Here is a 14,276-nt window from a genome sequence, read left to right as displayed (position 1 = left end):
TTAAATAAAACGTTTGTTTTAACAACATGCAAAACACATTGAAAGGAGAAAACTTTCGCACATTAAGATGATTTAAAAACCTCGTTATAGATTTATATCTGATAAAAATCAAAATATTTTCCTCTAAGTAAATGTTGCGACAGTAAAACGGCAACATTTATATCCAAGTTCTGGCAGTTAAAAGCTTCCGTACATTTCTACTAATTTTCCTTCAGATTTAAAAATCTATTTGGTCGAATCCTGTCAATAAATCTACCAAGAACAAATTAATAAATATTTGTACTCCCTCATATTCTAACATTTAAATATTTGTTTTTTACCAAACAGCTTCAGGTTCTCGTGTGATTTTCTGACACGCACCCAAACAGAAACAACAAACGATTTGCTTTAAAAAACTCCAAGAAAATCCACTTCGACGTAGCCGAATATCAGCGCTGTACATCTGAGGTAATCGGGTCTGTTTGGACACAGAAACACTTGTAAAAAATGAGGTATGTGAACACGGTGGAGGCTGAGAGTGCAAACGAGTCGGTCCAACTGAACACGTGGCGTTCGCAGAAGTTCGGATGTCAACGAAGCAAAACCGGGAAAATAAACGGTAAAATTGACCCCCAACAAGGTTTTTTATTTATTTATTTTTTTACACGGTGGGTTGGCGGAGACCAAACCGAAAACGCTCTGCAGATCCTGACCTTCATCTTCGATTAGAAACCAGGAGCTTCATCACGAGGCGAGAAACGAAAGGATAAAAACAGAGTCGGTGTTTACGAGAAGAACCGAGAACCGTGAGATCAATCTGTCAGCTGATCCTCCCAGATAAAAACAATTAAAAATCTGATTTCAGGCAGGAAAATCACTCCAGGATAATTGAGTCGCTCATAGCAACAGGACATTTTCTGCATCCACAAATAAAATCAAAATTTCTTAAAATATTATAGTTAAATGTAAAATATTCATGATTTTTGTGCCACAGCAAAAACTCGAATAAAAGAAATAAATTAATATGAAGCTCAACGTCTGTCATTTCAATATTTAAAAGATCTAAAATCAATCATTTTATTCCAAATCGCTTTCAAATTAAAAGTGCAAATTTCAGGGTTTTTCTTTCTGATCTTTATTTTTTAAATAATTAAAATTTGCTTTATATCTTTTTTAAATGTTTCTTTCACTATAATTGTATGAATATTTTCATAATTTATCAAATGAATAATTTTTGCATTAATATTTTTTAGTATTTAAAAAAAAAAAGTTCAATATTGAATTTAATTGTTTTAAATGAAATTTGCATTTTCTTATTTTATTGCATCTTAAAATGGTTGAAAAGTTTTTTGCATAAATTTTTTTTATATGAAATGTTTAATTTTAAGCATAATTCTTAGTAATATCTTATAAAACACTAAGTGCTTTTCTGGTCATCCATCTAATTTAAGTGCTAAAACTTTGAATTAATTTTTCCATTACTGTTTAGTTTTCTGTTATAATTTTATTTCTTTTAATACTCTGACGTTTGATTTTTCCGCTCAGCAGGGAGGGAAAAGCAAACAGATCGTTTTGACTTGAAATCTTGCTGGCAGTGACGATCTGATGCCGCCGCGGACCGACCGGCTCCTCTCTGTAAACATCTGAAGCAACATGGCCGACAGGAAGTAGAGCGGGGGTCAGGGAACCACGCCGGCCAGGAGAGTAACCAGGAAGAGTTCGGTGGCACTTAGAAAGCCCGGTTCTGATCCGTCATGAGGAGCCAAACAAAGTGTCAGGCGGCGGGAAGCCTCAGAGCGTGAGGTCACTTCCTGTCCACCTGGAGGACTAATTTACACACCGAGGAGGAGAAGAAGAAGAAGAAGAAGAGGGCCTCGGTCTCTGGGTCAGGTTGGTTCCGATTGTGAGAAATTCAACAAGATGATCTCTAAATGAATTAAAGTTCTGAGTCCTGCACATCAGAGGTCCTCTCTGGTTTCCTGTAAAACCCGAAGTCCAAGTGGCTCTGGTTCTGGTCGGGAAGTTCTCAGAACCTCGTCTTATTTTCTTACTTCGTCAGAAAGAGAAATTCTGGTAAAATCGGGCGCAGACTAACCGTTCTGTCGTCCTGACGGTAGCTGCAGCTCAGTACCGGACGCCCCGGATCTGGACCTCTGGTTCTGGTTCTGGTTCCCTTAGTTAAATTCTTCTGCTTTAAACCCTAAAAAGGTTCATGAAAAGTTCCTTCTGGCTGCAGAATCAGGCGGACACGGTTTCCACGACCAGAACTCTGCTCTGGTTCCAAGGTAAACGGGCCTCTCTGATCCCACTTCCTGCTGCCTTTCAAAGTAAAAGCCTCAGGACTGGTTGGGGTGCTGGGTCCGGACGTGGCTGTGCAGCCTGGTGTTGGACGAGAACCTCTTGCCGCATTCGGAGCAGCGCAGCGGCGAGGCGGCGCCGGCCGGCGGTGACGACGACGACGACGTGTCGGCGGCGGCCGAGTCGCCGGCGACGTGCGTCTGGCGGTGCGCCTTCAGCAGCGACATGCGGCTGAACCGCCGGCCGCACTCCTCGCACTCCGACCAAACACGCCGCCGCTTCTTCTGCCAAACAAGAGAGAGAGAGAGAGAGCGTCACCTGACCAGAACCAGAACCAGAACCAGCCGCTTCTCCTCTTCCTCACCTTCCTCCCTTTGTCCCCCTCCTCCTCTTCCTCTTCCTCCTCCTCGTCCTCCTCGCCCCGGACCGTCGGCTCCGTGTCGTCCCGCTGGTCGCTGCTGCCGTTGGTTGCCAGGGCGATGAGCGTCTCCTTGGCGGCAGCGTCTTCGTCGTCTTCGTCCAGCAGCTGAGACGGCAGCGTGAGGAGGCGATGAAGCATGGAGGCAGAGGAGCAGCGGCCTGAGGGGTCAGAGGTCACAGTTGAAGATCCATCGGCCACCAGAGGGCGACAGACACTAAACATGAGTTACGACATTTCATTTCCTTTGGATCAATAAAGTGGTTTTTATTTCAAATAATATCCTGACATTTTGCAGTATTTTGCTTAATTTGTTTACAGTTTTATTAAAGAAGTTTTTATGGTCATTTATTAAAAGATTATTCAAAAAAGAAAAAACTGTTTGAACCACAAGTTATTATTAATATTTTCTATAAATGTATTTTTTTTTATTATCTTTTCTTATTCAACTGAAAAATGTTGGATTCAAAATTGCTTTAATTTAAATAATTATTTATGACATTTTAAATTTATAAACTACTCTAATATTTTTACATATTTTTGTTATTTTTATCATTTTAATTTTTGACATTTTTATTTACTACATATGAATTGAATTAGCAGAATATTCAGAGTTTTTGGGTCTAATTTTCCAAGTCACTAGATATTTGATAAATTAATGAGTGTAAAATATTGTTCGAGGTTTTGAAAGAAATTAAATTAAAAAAACAAAAAGTTATAAATATGAGTTGCACAGTTGTATTTACAATTAAAATAAATTTTACTTCAAAACTCAGAATTTACTTTTAATCTCACAATTATGACTTAGAAACACAAAACAACATTATGACGTATTCTCTAAATTATGGCTTTCTAATTATGGCATTAAAATTTAAATAATAACTTTAAAATGTGTAAATATGGAAACCCAGGTGGCTGGGAGCTCAGCAGTTATTCATCCAGCAGCTCGTCGTGTTTTTGAGTTAAAAAATGTTTACAGTTGACAGGAAATGTGAAAATATGACTTGATAATTATGTGTTAATATCTGAACACCAGATATTAATTACCAGATAGTTACTGAGTAACGTGTTACTGACGTCGGGTCACTTTTTTCAGTAACCAGTTTTCCTATTTCATATCCAGCAGTCAGACTACAGTTACTTATCAAAATCATTTTGCGTTACTATTTTCTTTTGGAATTTAAATTGATTTCCTTTATGCGTCTTGTCGAGTGATCGCCGTTTCTATGCGACCGTATTTTATTTATTTATTTTTTTGTACTGTAACCATTAAAAAATCTCCTCTTCAGTTCAACGTCATCAGTGGAGACACATTGTTGATGTTACATTATAAAATAACTTACAATTGAATATTGGCAAAGATCAATGTCATTTTCACAGCGTTGTTGTTAGCAGCTGCTGAAAGTAACTAAAAAAAGTTACTTTTAATTCCAAATCAAGTAGTCAGTAATCTAACTAAGTTACTTTTTCAAGGAGTAATCAGTAATCCGATTAAAGTTACTTTTTCAAAGTAACTATACCATCACTGCTGAACACCAACTATAAAGTCTTAAAAAATCCAAATGTTTTAAAGAAAACCTCAATTAATAAGCAATGCTAAGTCTAAGTAAATGTTTTTCATTTAATGAATGAAATATATGTAACCAGTTGGTCCAGTGTTCACCTGACGGGCTCAGCGGGGGCCCCGGGGTGGATGTGGGCCCCGGCGTGGGCGCACCGGCGGTGGCGGCGGCGTTGCTCTGGCCGTCAGCTGCTTCGTCGTCGTCGGGAGAAAACACCTCCATGTCTTCCAGGGGCGTCCAGCGGGGATCCTGCTGGGGGGACGAGGGCGAGGGCTGCAGGATCACCGATGTGGAGGAGACGAGGTCGCCATGGTGACCCCCGCCCTCGCTGGGACCCGGCCCATCACCGCGGCGACTGTCTCCACCTTGAGCTTTCATGGGCCAGACGGCGCTGCACCACTTCTGACCGAACACCTTGTCCAGGATGGGAACCCAGTCCTGGGCGGGAGGAGGGACCGGGGGGGGCTCCGGGTCTGTGGGGGGCATTCATGTTAGGGTTAACAGACCCGATCAGACCAGATCAGAACCAGTGGACCAATAGGAGCGGATCACTCACCGTCTGCCGGCGCCGTCCCTTTGGACTCCTTGGCCGGTTCCTCCCGGGTGTCTTCGGAGCCACTGGGCGACACCGAGTCGTTGACGGAGCCCCGCCTCCTGCCCCCGCCCCCTCGGGGCTTGTCCCCGCCCCCTCGCTCGGAGCTCCGCCCCAGCTTGTCCTCCAGCTGCTGCTGCTCCGCCTCCATCTTGGTGATCTCCAGCAGCAGGTCGTCGAACGACGCCTCCACGATCTTGGTGAGCTCACGCAGCGCGAAGGCCAGGACCTGCTCCATGACGGACTTCAGCTGGTCTGCAGGACAGAGACCAGACGGGTCAGAACCTCAGAACAACAGCCCCCACACCACACAGAGCCCGGCAACAAGCCCCGCCCCTCAGGACTCAGACCAATCCCTGAAGCACAGTGATGCTAACAGCGATGCTAACAAATTAATGGTCAAAAACAGTTTAGAATAGAATTCAACTTTATTGTCATTGCACTGTCACAAGTACAAGCAACGAGATGTAGTTTGCATCTATCCAGAAGTGATCTACGAGATATAAATATTTATTTACAGATGTACAAGACTATGTATGTATGGACTATAAGGGGTTATAGCAAAGAGATATAGATATTGTGTATAAATATAAATATGGGAGCTATATGCACAGATTATACAGAATATACAAGAATGTTAGGGAATGGATTATAGATAAATAATGGCAGATAAAATTTACAGATTGTATGTGTGTGTGAAGAAAACAGTCCGTGATGTGTGTGTGTGTGTGAGGATAGTCCATGTGTTAGATTAAATCTGTTCCCTTTGATTAAAGTCCATTTAGATTTTCTGTTAGTTTGACCTCCATCCAGCAGAGGGCGCTGCTGCTCATCCTGAAGCAGAGCCAGCTGATGGAAGAGGAATAATCATGGCGGAGGAAAGAAAAACGATCCAAAGTCCGGAGTCGAGTTGGGAATCTGTTCACAGATGAGGCCTTTGAACTGAATCATAAACGTTTCCAGTTCTCTGTGGGAACTATGACGGGTGAATTCACTGGAGGTTCTGCAATGCGTTCAGGTTCTGATCCGTCCAACAGAGAGTTCTGGTTCCGGTTCTGTTAGTGTTCAGTTCTGCAGCTTTAAACAGGCTATTTCTGATTTCTTCCCAGCAACATTAAAGGTTCCAGTCCGGCCGCCTTCAGAACCAGAACCAGAACCAGCCTTCTAATCTGACCCCCCTCCTCCTCTTCGCCCTCCGTCTCCATGACAACAAACAGATTTTAGGTCACCGTGTCATCTGACCAGAGTGTGTCACTGCAGTGACCTCATTACATCACCCTGTTTGTTGGCATTAAGCCCCGCCTCCCCACACCTCCGGCTGCACCTGATTGGCCGATGAGGCCGCTCGTCCTCCAATCAGGCAGAGGCGGCCATGATGCTGGCCCGGTTCTCCATGGAGGGGCCGCTCTGGGTGTTTGTGTGTGTGTGTGTGTGTGTGTGTGAGACACAGACAGGTTGAAGTTTCTTCAGGAGTTTTATTCTGAAAGTCTGAAGCTTTAAGGTTCTTCAGGAAGCTGATTAAATGGGAAATGGACCGAATTTATTTAGCGCTGGAGTCACACACACATTCTGGTTCAGTGCCCAGTAGGAAGCTGGAATCGAACCTGTTAATGGACAGTTTACCGGATCAGAGCCTCGGATCGGATTCTGGACCCAACAGAACTGCACAGACGGGTTCTTCATCCATCCGTCCATCATAAAGCCCTGATGTCACGCTCTGCATATCTTCCTCCTTAATGAACTTCATGGCAGCATCTCCTCAGATTAAAGTCCTAATCCCAGCCTCGTTCCTCCCAGTTCTCCCAGTTTCCTGAAGGTCTGGTTTCTCTCTCATCCAGTCCAGCAGAGGCTTCCTTTTCCCAGTTTGTCTCCTTCTGGAAACACTGGGAGGAGTGGGAAGCTGCTGACTCGGGATCAGCGCCCGGGTCTAAACCGCCTGCAGCGTCGCTCCCAGCAGCCGGACGACCCGATAATCCTACAGAATATTATTATTATTGCTGTCGTTAATCTTGTTTTTTGGATTTTGTTTTTAACGTTTTAAGAACTTTTTGTCGTTGCTGCGGTTCCCCGCTGCGAAACAATAAAAGTTGTTTCTATTCTAATAAACAATCGGACTGGCCCAGTCCGGTTCCAGAGGTTCTGTTTGATCCCAGAGCAGCTTTCTGCTGTTTGAGCCGTTAATCCGTCGCTGCTTGGAAAACATCACAGAGACACGGTTCCGACCCGTAGCCGGACGAAAACAAGAGGATTCTGATGCAGGCCCGGTTCAGAGTAAATTGAACAAAACCGGGTCAATTTTTAACTGGAAAAATATCTCTGATCAGGACGGGTGGGTTCGGTTCTGTCAGCAGGAAAGTCTGAAACTTGGACAACAGAACCAAAACCAGAACCGTCCAGAGGTTCGGTCCTATTTCCCTGGTTCTTCTTATCGACCCGGTAGCTTTGAACACCATAAATGTTTAAATGCTTAAATTTATTTGCTAATAAATCCCTTTAAATATTCAAAAAAAATCAAGTTAAATGAGACTGAAAATTAAACATTTTAACTGTAGGAAGCTTTATTTTACATTTAGTCTTCTGAGGCATATAATGGGCCTAACCCTCCTCTGCAGATGCAAAAGTAATAACACATCCTACTAGAGACACCAGCGATACAGATTCTACATGAAGCCGGTTCTGGTTCTGTCTTTCTTTTTTTCTGTTTACACTGACTGGTTCCACTCTGAATTATTCCAGAGGGAAACAAGCTGCAAACGCGACCAGCAGGAGGCGCTAGATCTCTAATCCTCACCACCGATGATTCTGATTCCAGTTCAGGTTAATGAAGAAATCGTCTTGATTTGAAGGAATCAGTCAGAATGAAACAAAACCAGATTTAAGTAGAGCATCGTTTTTAAATAAAGAGCGGGCCGAGAACACGACCCTGAGGGACACCGTGCTAAAGTAGACACAAGAAGAAGACTTCAAACAGACTCTTCATCTTCGGTCACTACGCCACGTTCAAACAGCAGCATCATAAAATGATGCTCACGATTAGAAGCTGAATTTTTTTTTTTTTTTTACGTCTTCATTCATTAAACCCAGCCGTTCCTGAGCAGCGCTCCGTTTACGGCAGTAAATATGGCCGCCGCGGCGTTCCGTTTACAGCAGTAAATATGGCCGCCGCGGCGTTCCGTTTACAGCAGTAAATATGGCCGCCGCGGCGTTCCGTTTACAGCAGTAAATATGGCCGCCGCGGCGTTCCGTTTACGGCAGTAAATATGGCCGCCGCGGCGTTCCGTTTACGGCAGTAAATATGGCCGCCGCGGCGTTCCGTTTACGGCAGTAAATATGGCCGCCGCGGCGTTCCGTTTACAGCAGTAAATATGGCCGCCGCGGCGTTCCGTTTACGGCAGTAAATATGGCCGCCGCGGCGCTCCGTTTACGGCAGTAAATATGGCCGCCGCGGCGCTCCGTTTACGGCAGTAAATATGGCCGCCGCGGCGCTCCGTTTACGGCAGTAAATATGGCCGCCGCGGCGTTCCGTTTACGGCAGTAAATATGGCCGCCGCGGCGCTCCGTTTACGGCAGTAAAGATGGCCGCCGTGGCGCTCCGTTTACGGCAGTAAAGATGGGTTCTGGGTTCTGGGTAAGTTCTGTTAATGAACAACATTTATAGCATCAAAGTGAAAATGAAACACAAACATTTTTGTTGTTTTAAGAAAATAAAGTCAACCAAACCATCAAACGGTTATTTATGTTTTCCAGAGATCTGATTGGTTCTGCCATGTTTGTTTACAGCAGCTCCTTCCTGTTTTACCTGCAGCTGGTCCCTCCTCTAGAGGCCCATCCCGCTGCTCTGTCCACTGTGCCTCTGCTCCAGGTAGCAGCCGGCTGCAGTGACCTCCAGCTCTGACCTCTGGCCCTCCGTCCCGGACCAGCAGCTCCCGCAGTAGGATCCCCCCCCCCAACCGCAATGTGTTGCCTCTTTGTCCTGGTGACCCCCCCTCCCCCACACACTCCACCCTTGAAGGGAGACCTGTCAAACCGGACTGTGGCTCATGTCTATGACCTCCACGCAGGCGGCTGGGTGGGTGTGGGGGTCGGAGGTTTATTTTTAACCCGCCCGGTTCCGTCCCCGGGAATTCACAGCTTCTAGAAACTAGGCCACATCCTCCCTGTAAGCAGCTTTGCGTGCAGCGGCGCGGCGGGTGGGCGCTCTCCGCTGCCCGCCCTCCGCGCTGCTTCGCCCCGGTCCGGGAGTCAGGAGAGGCCGGGGATGCAGGTCCCACCCCCCGCAGGCCTCCGTGAGTCTGCAGCCTGTTTACACATCTCACCCCGCTTACGCAACGCCTCTCCGGCTCGGAGGGATCCCCCCACGGCCGTTTGTTTACGTGTGTGTGTGTGTGTGTGTGTGGGTGGGGGGGGGTATGTGTGCGTGTGTTGGTTCCAGCAGCTCACCTACGACCCGTCCTCTCTGCTCCAGGCGGCGGGTGTCCACAGCCGTCACGGGCGCTGCGGGTTCTCCGCCCCGCGCTCCGGCGCCGCGTGGCTCGGGCTTTGTCCTGCCGCCGTCCCCCCGCTCGTCGCCCGCCTTACCGCTCCTACCGCCCGCCGCGGAGCCTCCGTCCTCCGGGGAGGTCGAGCCTCGGCCTTCGCGGGTCTGCAGCTGCAGGCGGAGCCGGCGGTTTTCCTGCTCCTTCGCGGCCGTCTCCAGCAGCAGGGCGTTCAGGCTGGAGCCCACCGACTTGCTGATTTCCTGGACGGCGAGCTGAACGACCTGCTCCAGCACGGACTCCAGCTGGCCCTGGAAAAACGAAATGTAAACGGCCCCGTTCATGTTTTCGGCCCCTCCGCTTAGAAGCCTCTCTCATTCTTCTGTTTCCGACCCTCCAGCCCGCTCCCCGCGCCGACACCCTGACCGCAGACTGGGTGAAATCTTTCCCAGGTCGCGGTGCTCCTCCGGCGGCTGCGCGCTCCACGTCGCTCGCTGCTATTGCTGCTCCGCATGTTTTCCGACGATGGCCGAAAAGAGCCGAGTAGAGGCGCAGCGACATTTTCCCGCCCACATGTGCTGCCTGGGCCGTGACGCCATTTTGGCTTTCAGAGAATAACAGCAGTAATTCCCAAATGTCAGACTTCCTGCCTGATTTACTAGAAAACACCCGGGAAATGAGCTCCAGCGGCCACACAAAAACAACCACACGGACATTAACTACAGGTTCAGCTATAAACATCTAAATAATGTCACTTAAACTCAGATATAATAAAAACCTATCACACATAGAGTGGAATATTTCAAGCCTCAATCTCTTGCCAGTTTGATAATTATGTCTTAAAGATAATGACCCAAAAAACCCTCTGAAAAATAGAATATATATTTCAAATGAACCAGTTTAAATGATCTCTCATGAGTGGCTGGATTTGTTGAGCTCATGTCTCAAACCTGCTGATTCAGGTCCTTCAGTCGTTGGGGAAACTCCTGTTTCTTCAGGAAAACCCAAAGTTCTCTGTTTGCTTGTTTTCATGCTAAATTTAGCAACATTGGGCCTCAGCTTTATTATTAACATGAGTTTTTAGTAAAGTGTGAGTTGTTAACTTCCTGATGGAAACAAACAAAATGTTCCTGTTTCCTCCATCATTTGATTTTCCATCTAAAGGTTTGGCCTCCTGCAGATTTACCAGAAAAATGGTTCTGGTTCCAGTCGACCCGGCCTCTGTTTGGACCCTCGGTTCTGAAATGGACTCAGAGATGACCTGATGTTTAATGTTGTTACATTTAACCTGGAAAACAGTTTAATCTAACATTTAAATTAAATAATTTGATTATTTATGCATTTACTTTATTTTCCCCTATTTTTAATAAGTAGCAGACTGTTGCCTGTTTATGCAGGTTTTACTTACACGTATTTACTTAGGAATACACAAACATGAAAATTTGGGCCATTGTTAATGTTGAATATTCATATTAAGGTTAATAACTAACCTTAATTGATAAATAAATTTGCCTGTAAGTCTTAATAATATTGACCCAGTTTTACGTATCAGAGTGATGCGATAAAAAATGGCCAACATCAGCCGGTACAGATCGAGCATTACTGTTCTTATTTTACTACTTTATTTTTATACCTTTATGATTTTTTTCCCCCAAACATGTATTACTTATTTACTTTACATCTAATTTTACGTTTTATTCTTTAATGTTTCTTTATGAATTAATAGTAATGGAACTAAATTTCTATATGAGTTTTTTAACGAGTCTGTTAATTTTTCTAACTTATTTTCAGCTTTTAATCTTTGAAAACACTTTTAGTTGCACCATGCTGCACAAAATGAGCCTTAAATGTTTATTCATTGGTTTATTGAATGGAGAAAATGCGTTTTTAAATTTTGTGGATAAATTTAAAAATGATTGATGATGCTTGTTCTGCCTGAGGTTGGTAAACTGGGCTTTGGTGGTAAACTGGGCCGTGGTGGTAAACTGGGCCGTGGTGGTAAACTGGGCTTTGGTGGTAAACTGGGCCGTGGTGGTAAACTGGGCCTTGGTGGTAAACTGGGCCTTGGTGGTAAACTGGGCCGTGGTGGTAAACTGGGCCGTGGTGGTAAACTGGGCCGTGGTGGTAAACTGGGCCGTGGTGGTAAACTGGGCCGTGGTGGTAAACTGGACCTGGACGGACCCAGAGGCGTCTGTTCTGCATGAGGCTCAGTAGAAGCAACCTGCGGGTGAAAGTGGCTCCACTAGGTGCTGATCAGATGTGCTGTAAACAACTGGATGTGGTTAAATTTGGGCGGACTAGCCCTTTAATCCAGCATTACATCACTAACCCCCCCCACCCGTCCCCCAGCCTCTCCGCCCTCCCCCGTGGTGGAGCGCATGCCGCAGCGGAGCGACACTCCCCCTGAAAACAGCTGCACCTCTGCTCTGGGTTTTACGGTAGCTGGGATCACGGAGTTTGAGCAGGAGGGGGCGGAGCCTGCACGCTGCTAGTCTGCGGCTGTTGTTGTTGTGAGACGGTGGAGGAAGCCGAGCCGAGCCGAGCCGAGCCGAGCGCGGCAGAACCGGGCTGCGTGACTGCAGAACGCGGCTCTAGGGAAGTGGTTTCATCATTTCCTTCCATGTCTGCAGCTTCTGTGACTTCGCTTCATAAATCAGCAGTTTATGAGGCTGAAATAATCAGTTCAATGCCTGTTAAAATATATTTAGCCCCCGGACCTTCAGTTCCTGTTTATTTCCAAAACACTTTAGATTCAGGTTTCAAACATTCAATATAAACTGATTTAATCGGTGCAGTGAGTTTAATAAATCAAGTCGTCATGTTCGTGAATTCATTTGGTTCTTTGAATTAAAGTAGCCACGGATCGCATGTTTGATTTATTGTGGTTCTGTCCGACCCATCCAGGGTCCAGTTAGGTTCGGTCCTGCTTCCTTTGCTCCGGTGAGCCTCCAGCTCCGCTGAGGCCGGTACCGGTCCGGTACCGGTCCATTAAGGCCTGTCATGATGACACAATTTGATGGACGATAAATTGTTCCAGACGTTATTGCGATAAACAATAATATTGTTGTTTTGAAACAATGTTTATGTAATATAATGCAAATGGCAATAAACTTTAAATTCCAATTAATATTTAACATTTTAAACATCCAAAATAAATAAAACACAAATAAGATGAATTATGAAGTTTCTGTAAACAAAACTGTCCTTTAAAAAAGGAATTGAGTTCATTTTCATTTATCATGCAGTTAATTTATTTATTGCTTATTGTGACAGGCTCAGGTCCGCTCATCTGATTCAGCCTGAATCAGACTTTTTGGGCCAAAAATAAAGGGCAAAAGAAACAAAATACTAACATTTTTTACTTACTCAACAATAAAATATGTTGCAATACTTTAACTAAATTAGTAATTAGTTCATTTTGTTGGAAATGAAGGTGTTAATTATTGTACCATTTTTAAAGATCTACACTGAAAATAAATAAAATACTTTTTGTCAATTTTAACAATAAACCTAAACGTTGTTTTGTTTTAAAGAGAGATGATGAACTATTAATGAGGCGACGCATTAAAAACACTCGACCCGTCCAGTCTGGCTGCAGCTGAAACTGAGAAACGTTTCGTTTTCCTGCTTCTGGATGCAGGAATGTAGATGGAAACCTTGAAAAGACGGAACCGACCCACTGATGCACCGGCATGGAAGAGCTTCAACCTGCAGATGGAAACATCAAGAACCTCCAACCAACGTTTTAACCAACCAAGGTTCAGACCCAACTCCGGATCACTGAACTGGGTTGGTTCTGCTGGATCGGCTGCAAAGAAATGGAACAACTCAGGTGATCTTCAGCTGAGCCACTGGCTCCTACAGTCTGCGTTCAGATTACCTGAACTAAATGAACTAAATCTTTATCTTTGCTGAAACAGGAAATGAGCTTTGAGACTGAACAAAGAAACCAAAACTGAGCTGAAAACATCAATTAAAATCTAGATTTCAGGTGAAACATTAAACAGAATCACCTGGAAATCATTCAGTCTGAGTTCCTGAGAGGTGATGGGAGCAGCATCATTCAACCTCATGTTACCATGGAGACGTGTTGCTGCCAACATCCATGATGACCCAGAGGAGGGAGTGTGTCTCAGATGAGAGCCAACTTCCTGCACACACACTTCCTGGTTCCCTTCAACCTCAGTCCAAGGAGAAATTAGAGCGGCTGTTGTCTGAGCCTTGGCCAGCAGGGGGCGTCACAGAACAGAGGAGGAAGAGCTCCGAACTGATTCTTCTTCTATTAATGTCGTTTCTGCTTGGATTGTTGGAATACTTTTTAAAAATCTGACACAATTTTATTTTCCATTTTATCAGGAAAGTTTTCGATGTTAAAATGATTCAGAGGCTTTTTGAAAAACATCCTTCATTGTGTAATGAATAAAGACACACTCACAATAAAGACACACTCACAATAAAGACACACACACAATAAAGACACACACACAATAAAGACACACACACAATAAAGACACACACACAATAAAGACAAACACAATAAAGACACACACACAATAAAGACACACACAATAAAGACACACACACACGCACAATAAAGACACACACACAATAAAAACACACTCACAATAAAGACACACACAATAAAAACACTCACCATAAAGACACACACAATAAAGACACACACACAATAAAGACACACACACAATAAAAACACTCACAATAGACACACACACAATAAAGACACACACTCACAATAAAAACACACACAATAAAGACACACACACAATAAAGACACACACACACAATAAAAACACACACAATAAAGACACACCCAATAAAGACACTCACAATAAAGACACACACACACACACACACAATAAAGACACACACACAATAAAGACACACACACACACACAATAAAGACACACACAATAAAGACACACACACAATAA

General features: G+C 44.7%; 1 protein-coding gene and 1 long non-coding RNA gene across 2 annotated transcripts; one reads left to right on the top strand and one right to left on the bottom strand.

The window, feature by feature from the left end:
- Positions 1–1,346: 1,346 nt before the first annotated feature.
- LOC114159675 (zinc finger protein 837) lies at positions 1,347–9,814 on the bottom strand. Its single transcript, XM_028041739.1, has 5 exons — positions 9,290–9,814; positions 4,814–5,104; positions 4,359–4,730; positions 2,642–2,856; positions 1,347–2,561 (listed from the first exon to the last, which is right to left on the bottom strand). The coding sequence occupies exons 1-5, from the start codon at positions 9,666–9,668 to the stop codon at positions 2,316–2,318; spliced, it is 1,503 nt and encodes a 500-aa protein (XP_027897540.1). The 5' UTR covers positions 9,669–9,814; the 3' UTR covers positions 1,347–2,315.
- A 797-nt stretch (positions 9,815–10,611) lies between these two features.
- LOC114159690 (uncharacterized) lies at positions 10,612–13,835 on the top strand. The gene is made up of 3 exons (XR_003598645.1): positions 10,612–11,926; positions 12,973–13,156; positions 13,245–13,835. It is a non-coding gene; the product is annotated as an uncharacterized LOC114159690 (long non-coding RNA).
- Positions 13,836–14,276: the final 441 nt, after the last annotated feature.

The sequence above is a fragment of the Xiphophorus couchianus genome, chromosome 16 (assembly GCF_001444195.1).
Source record: "Xiphophorus couchianus chromosome 16, X_couchianus-1.0, whole genome shotgun sequence".
In the NCBI taxonomy this organism is placed as follows: Eukaryota; Metazoa; Chordata; class Actinopteri; order Cyprinodontiformes; family Poeciliidae; genus Xiphophorus; species Xiphophorus couchianus.
Note: the sequence above shows the minus strand (reverse complement) of the source record. Positions and strands in the feature narration are given on the sequence as shown.

Excerpts from the sequence above, each read along its gene's own strand:
- LOC114159675 (XM_028041739.1), bottom strand. The coding sequence starts at position 9,668 with ATGAACGGGGCCGTTTACATTTCGTTTTTCCAGGGCCAGCTGGAGTCC. Across the intron at positions 4,731-4,813 it reads AGGGACGGCGCCGGCAGACG|ACCCGGAGCCCCCCCCGGTC; the intron begins GTGAGTGATCCG and ends TGCCCCCCACAG. Across the intron at positions 2,562-2,641 it reads AGGGGGACAAAGGGAGGAAG|AAGAAGCGGCGGCGTGTTTG; the intron begins GTGAGGAAGAGG and ends CTTGTTTGGCAG.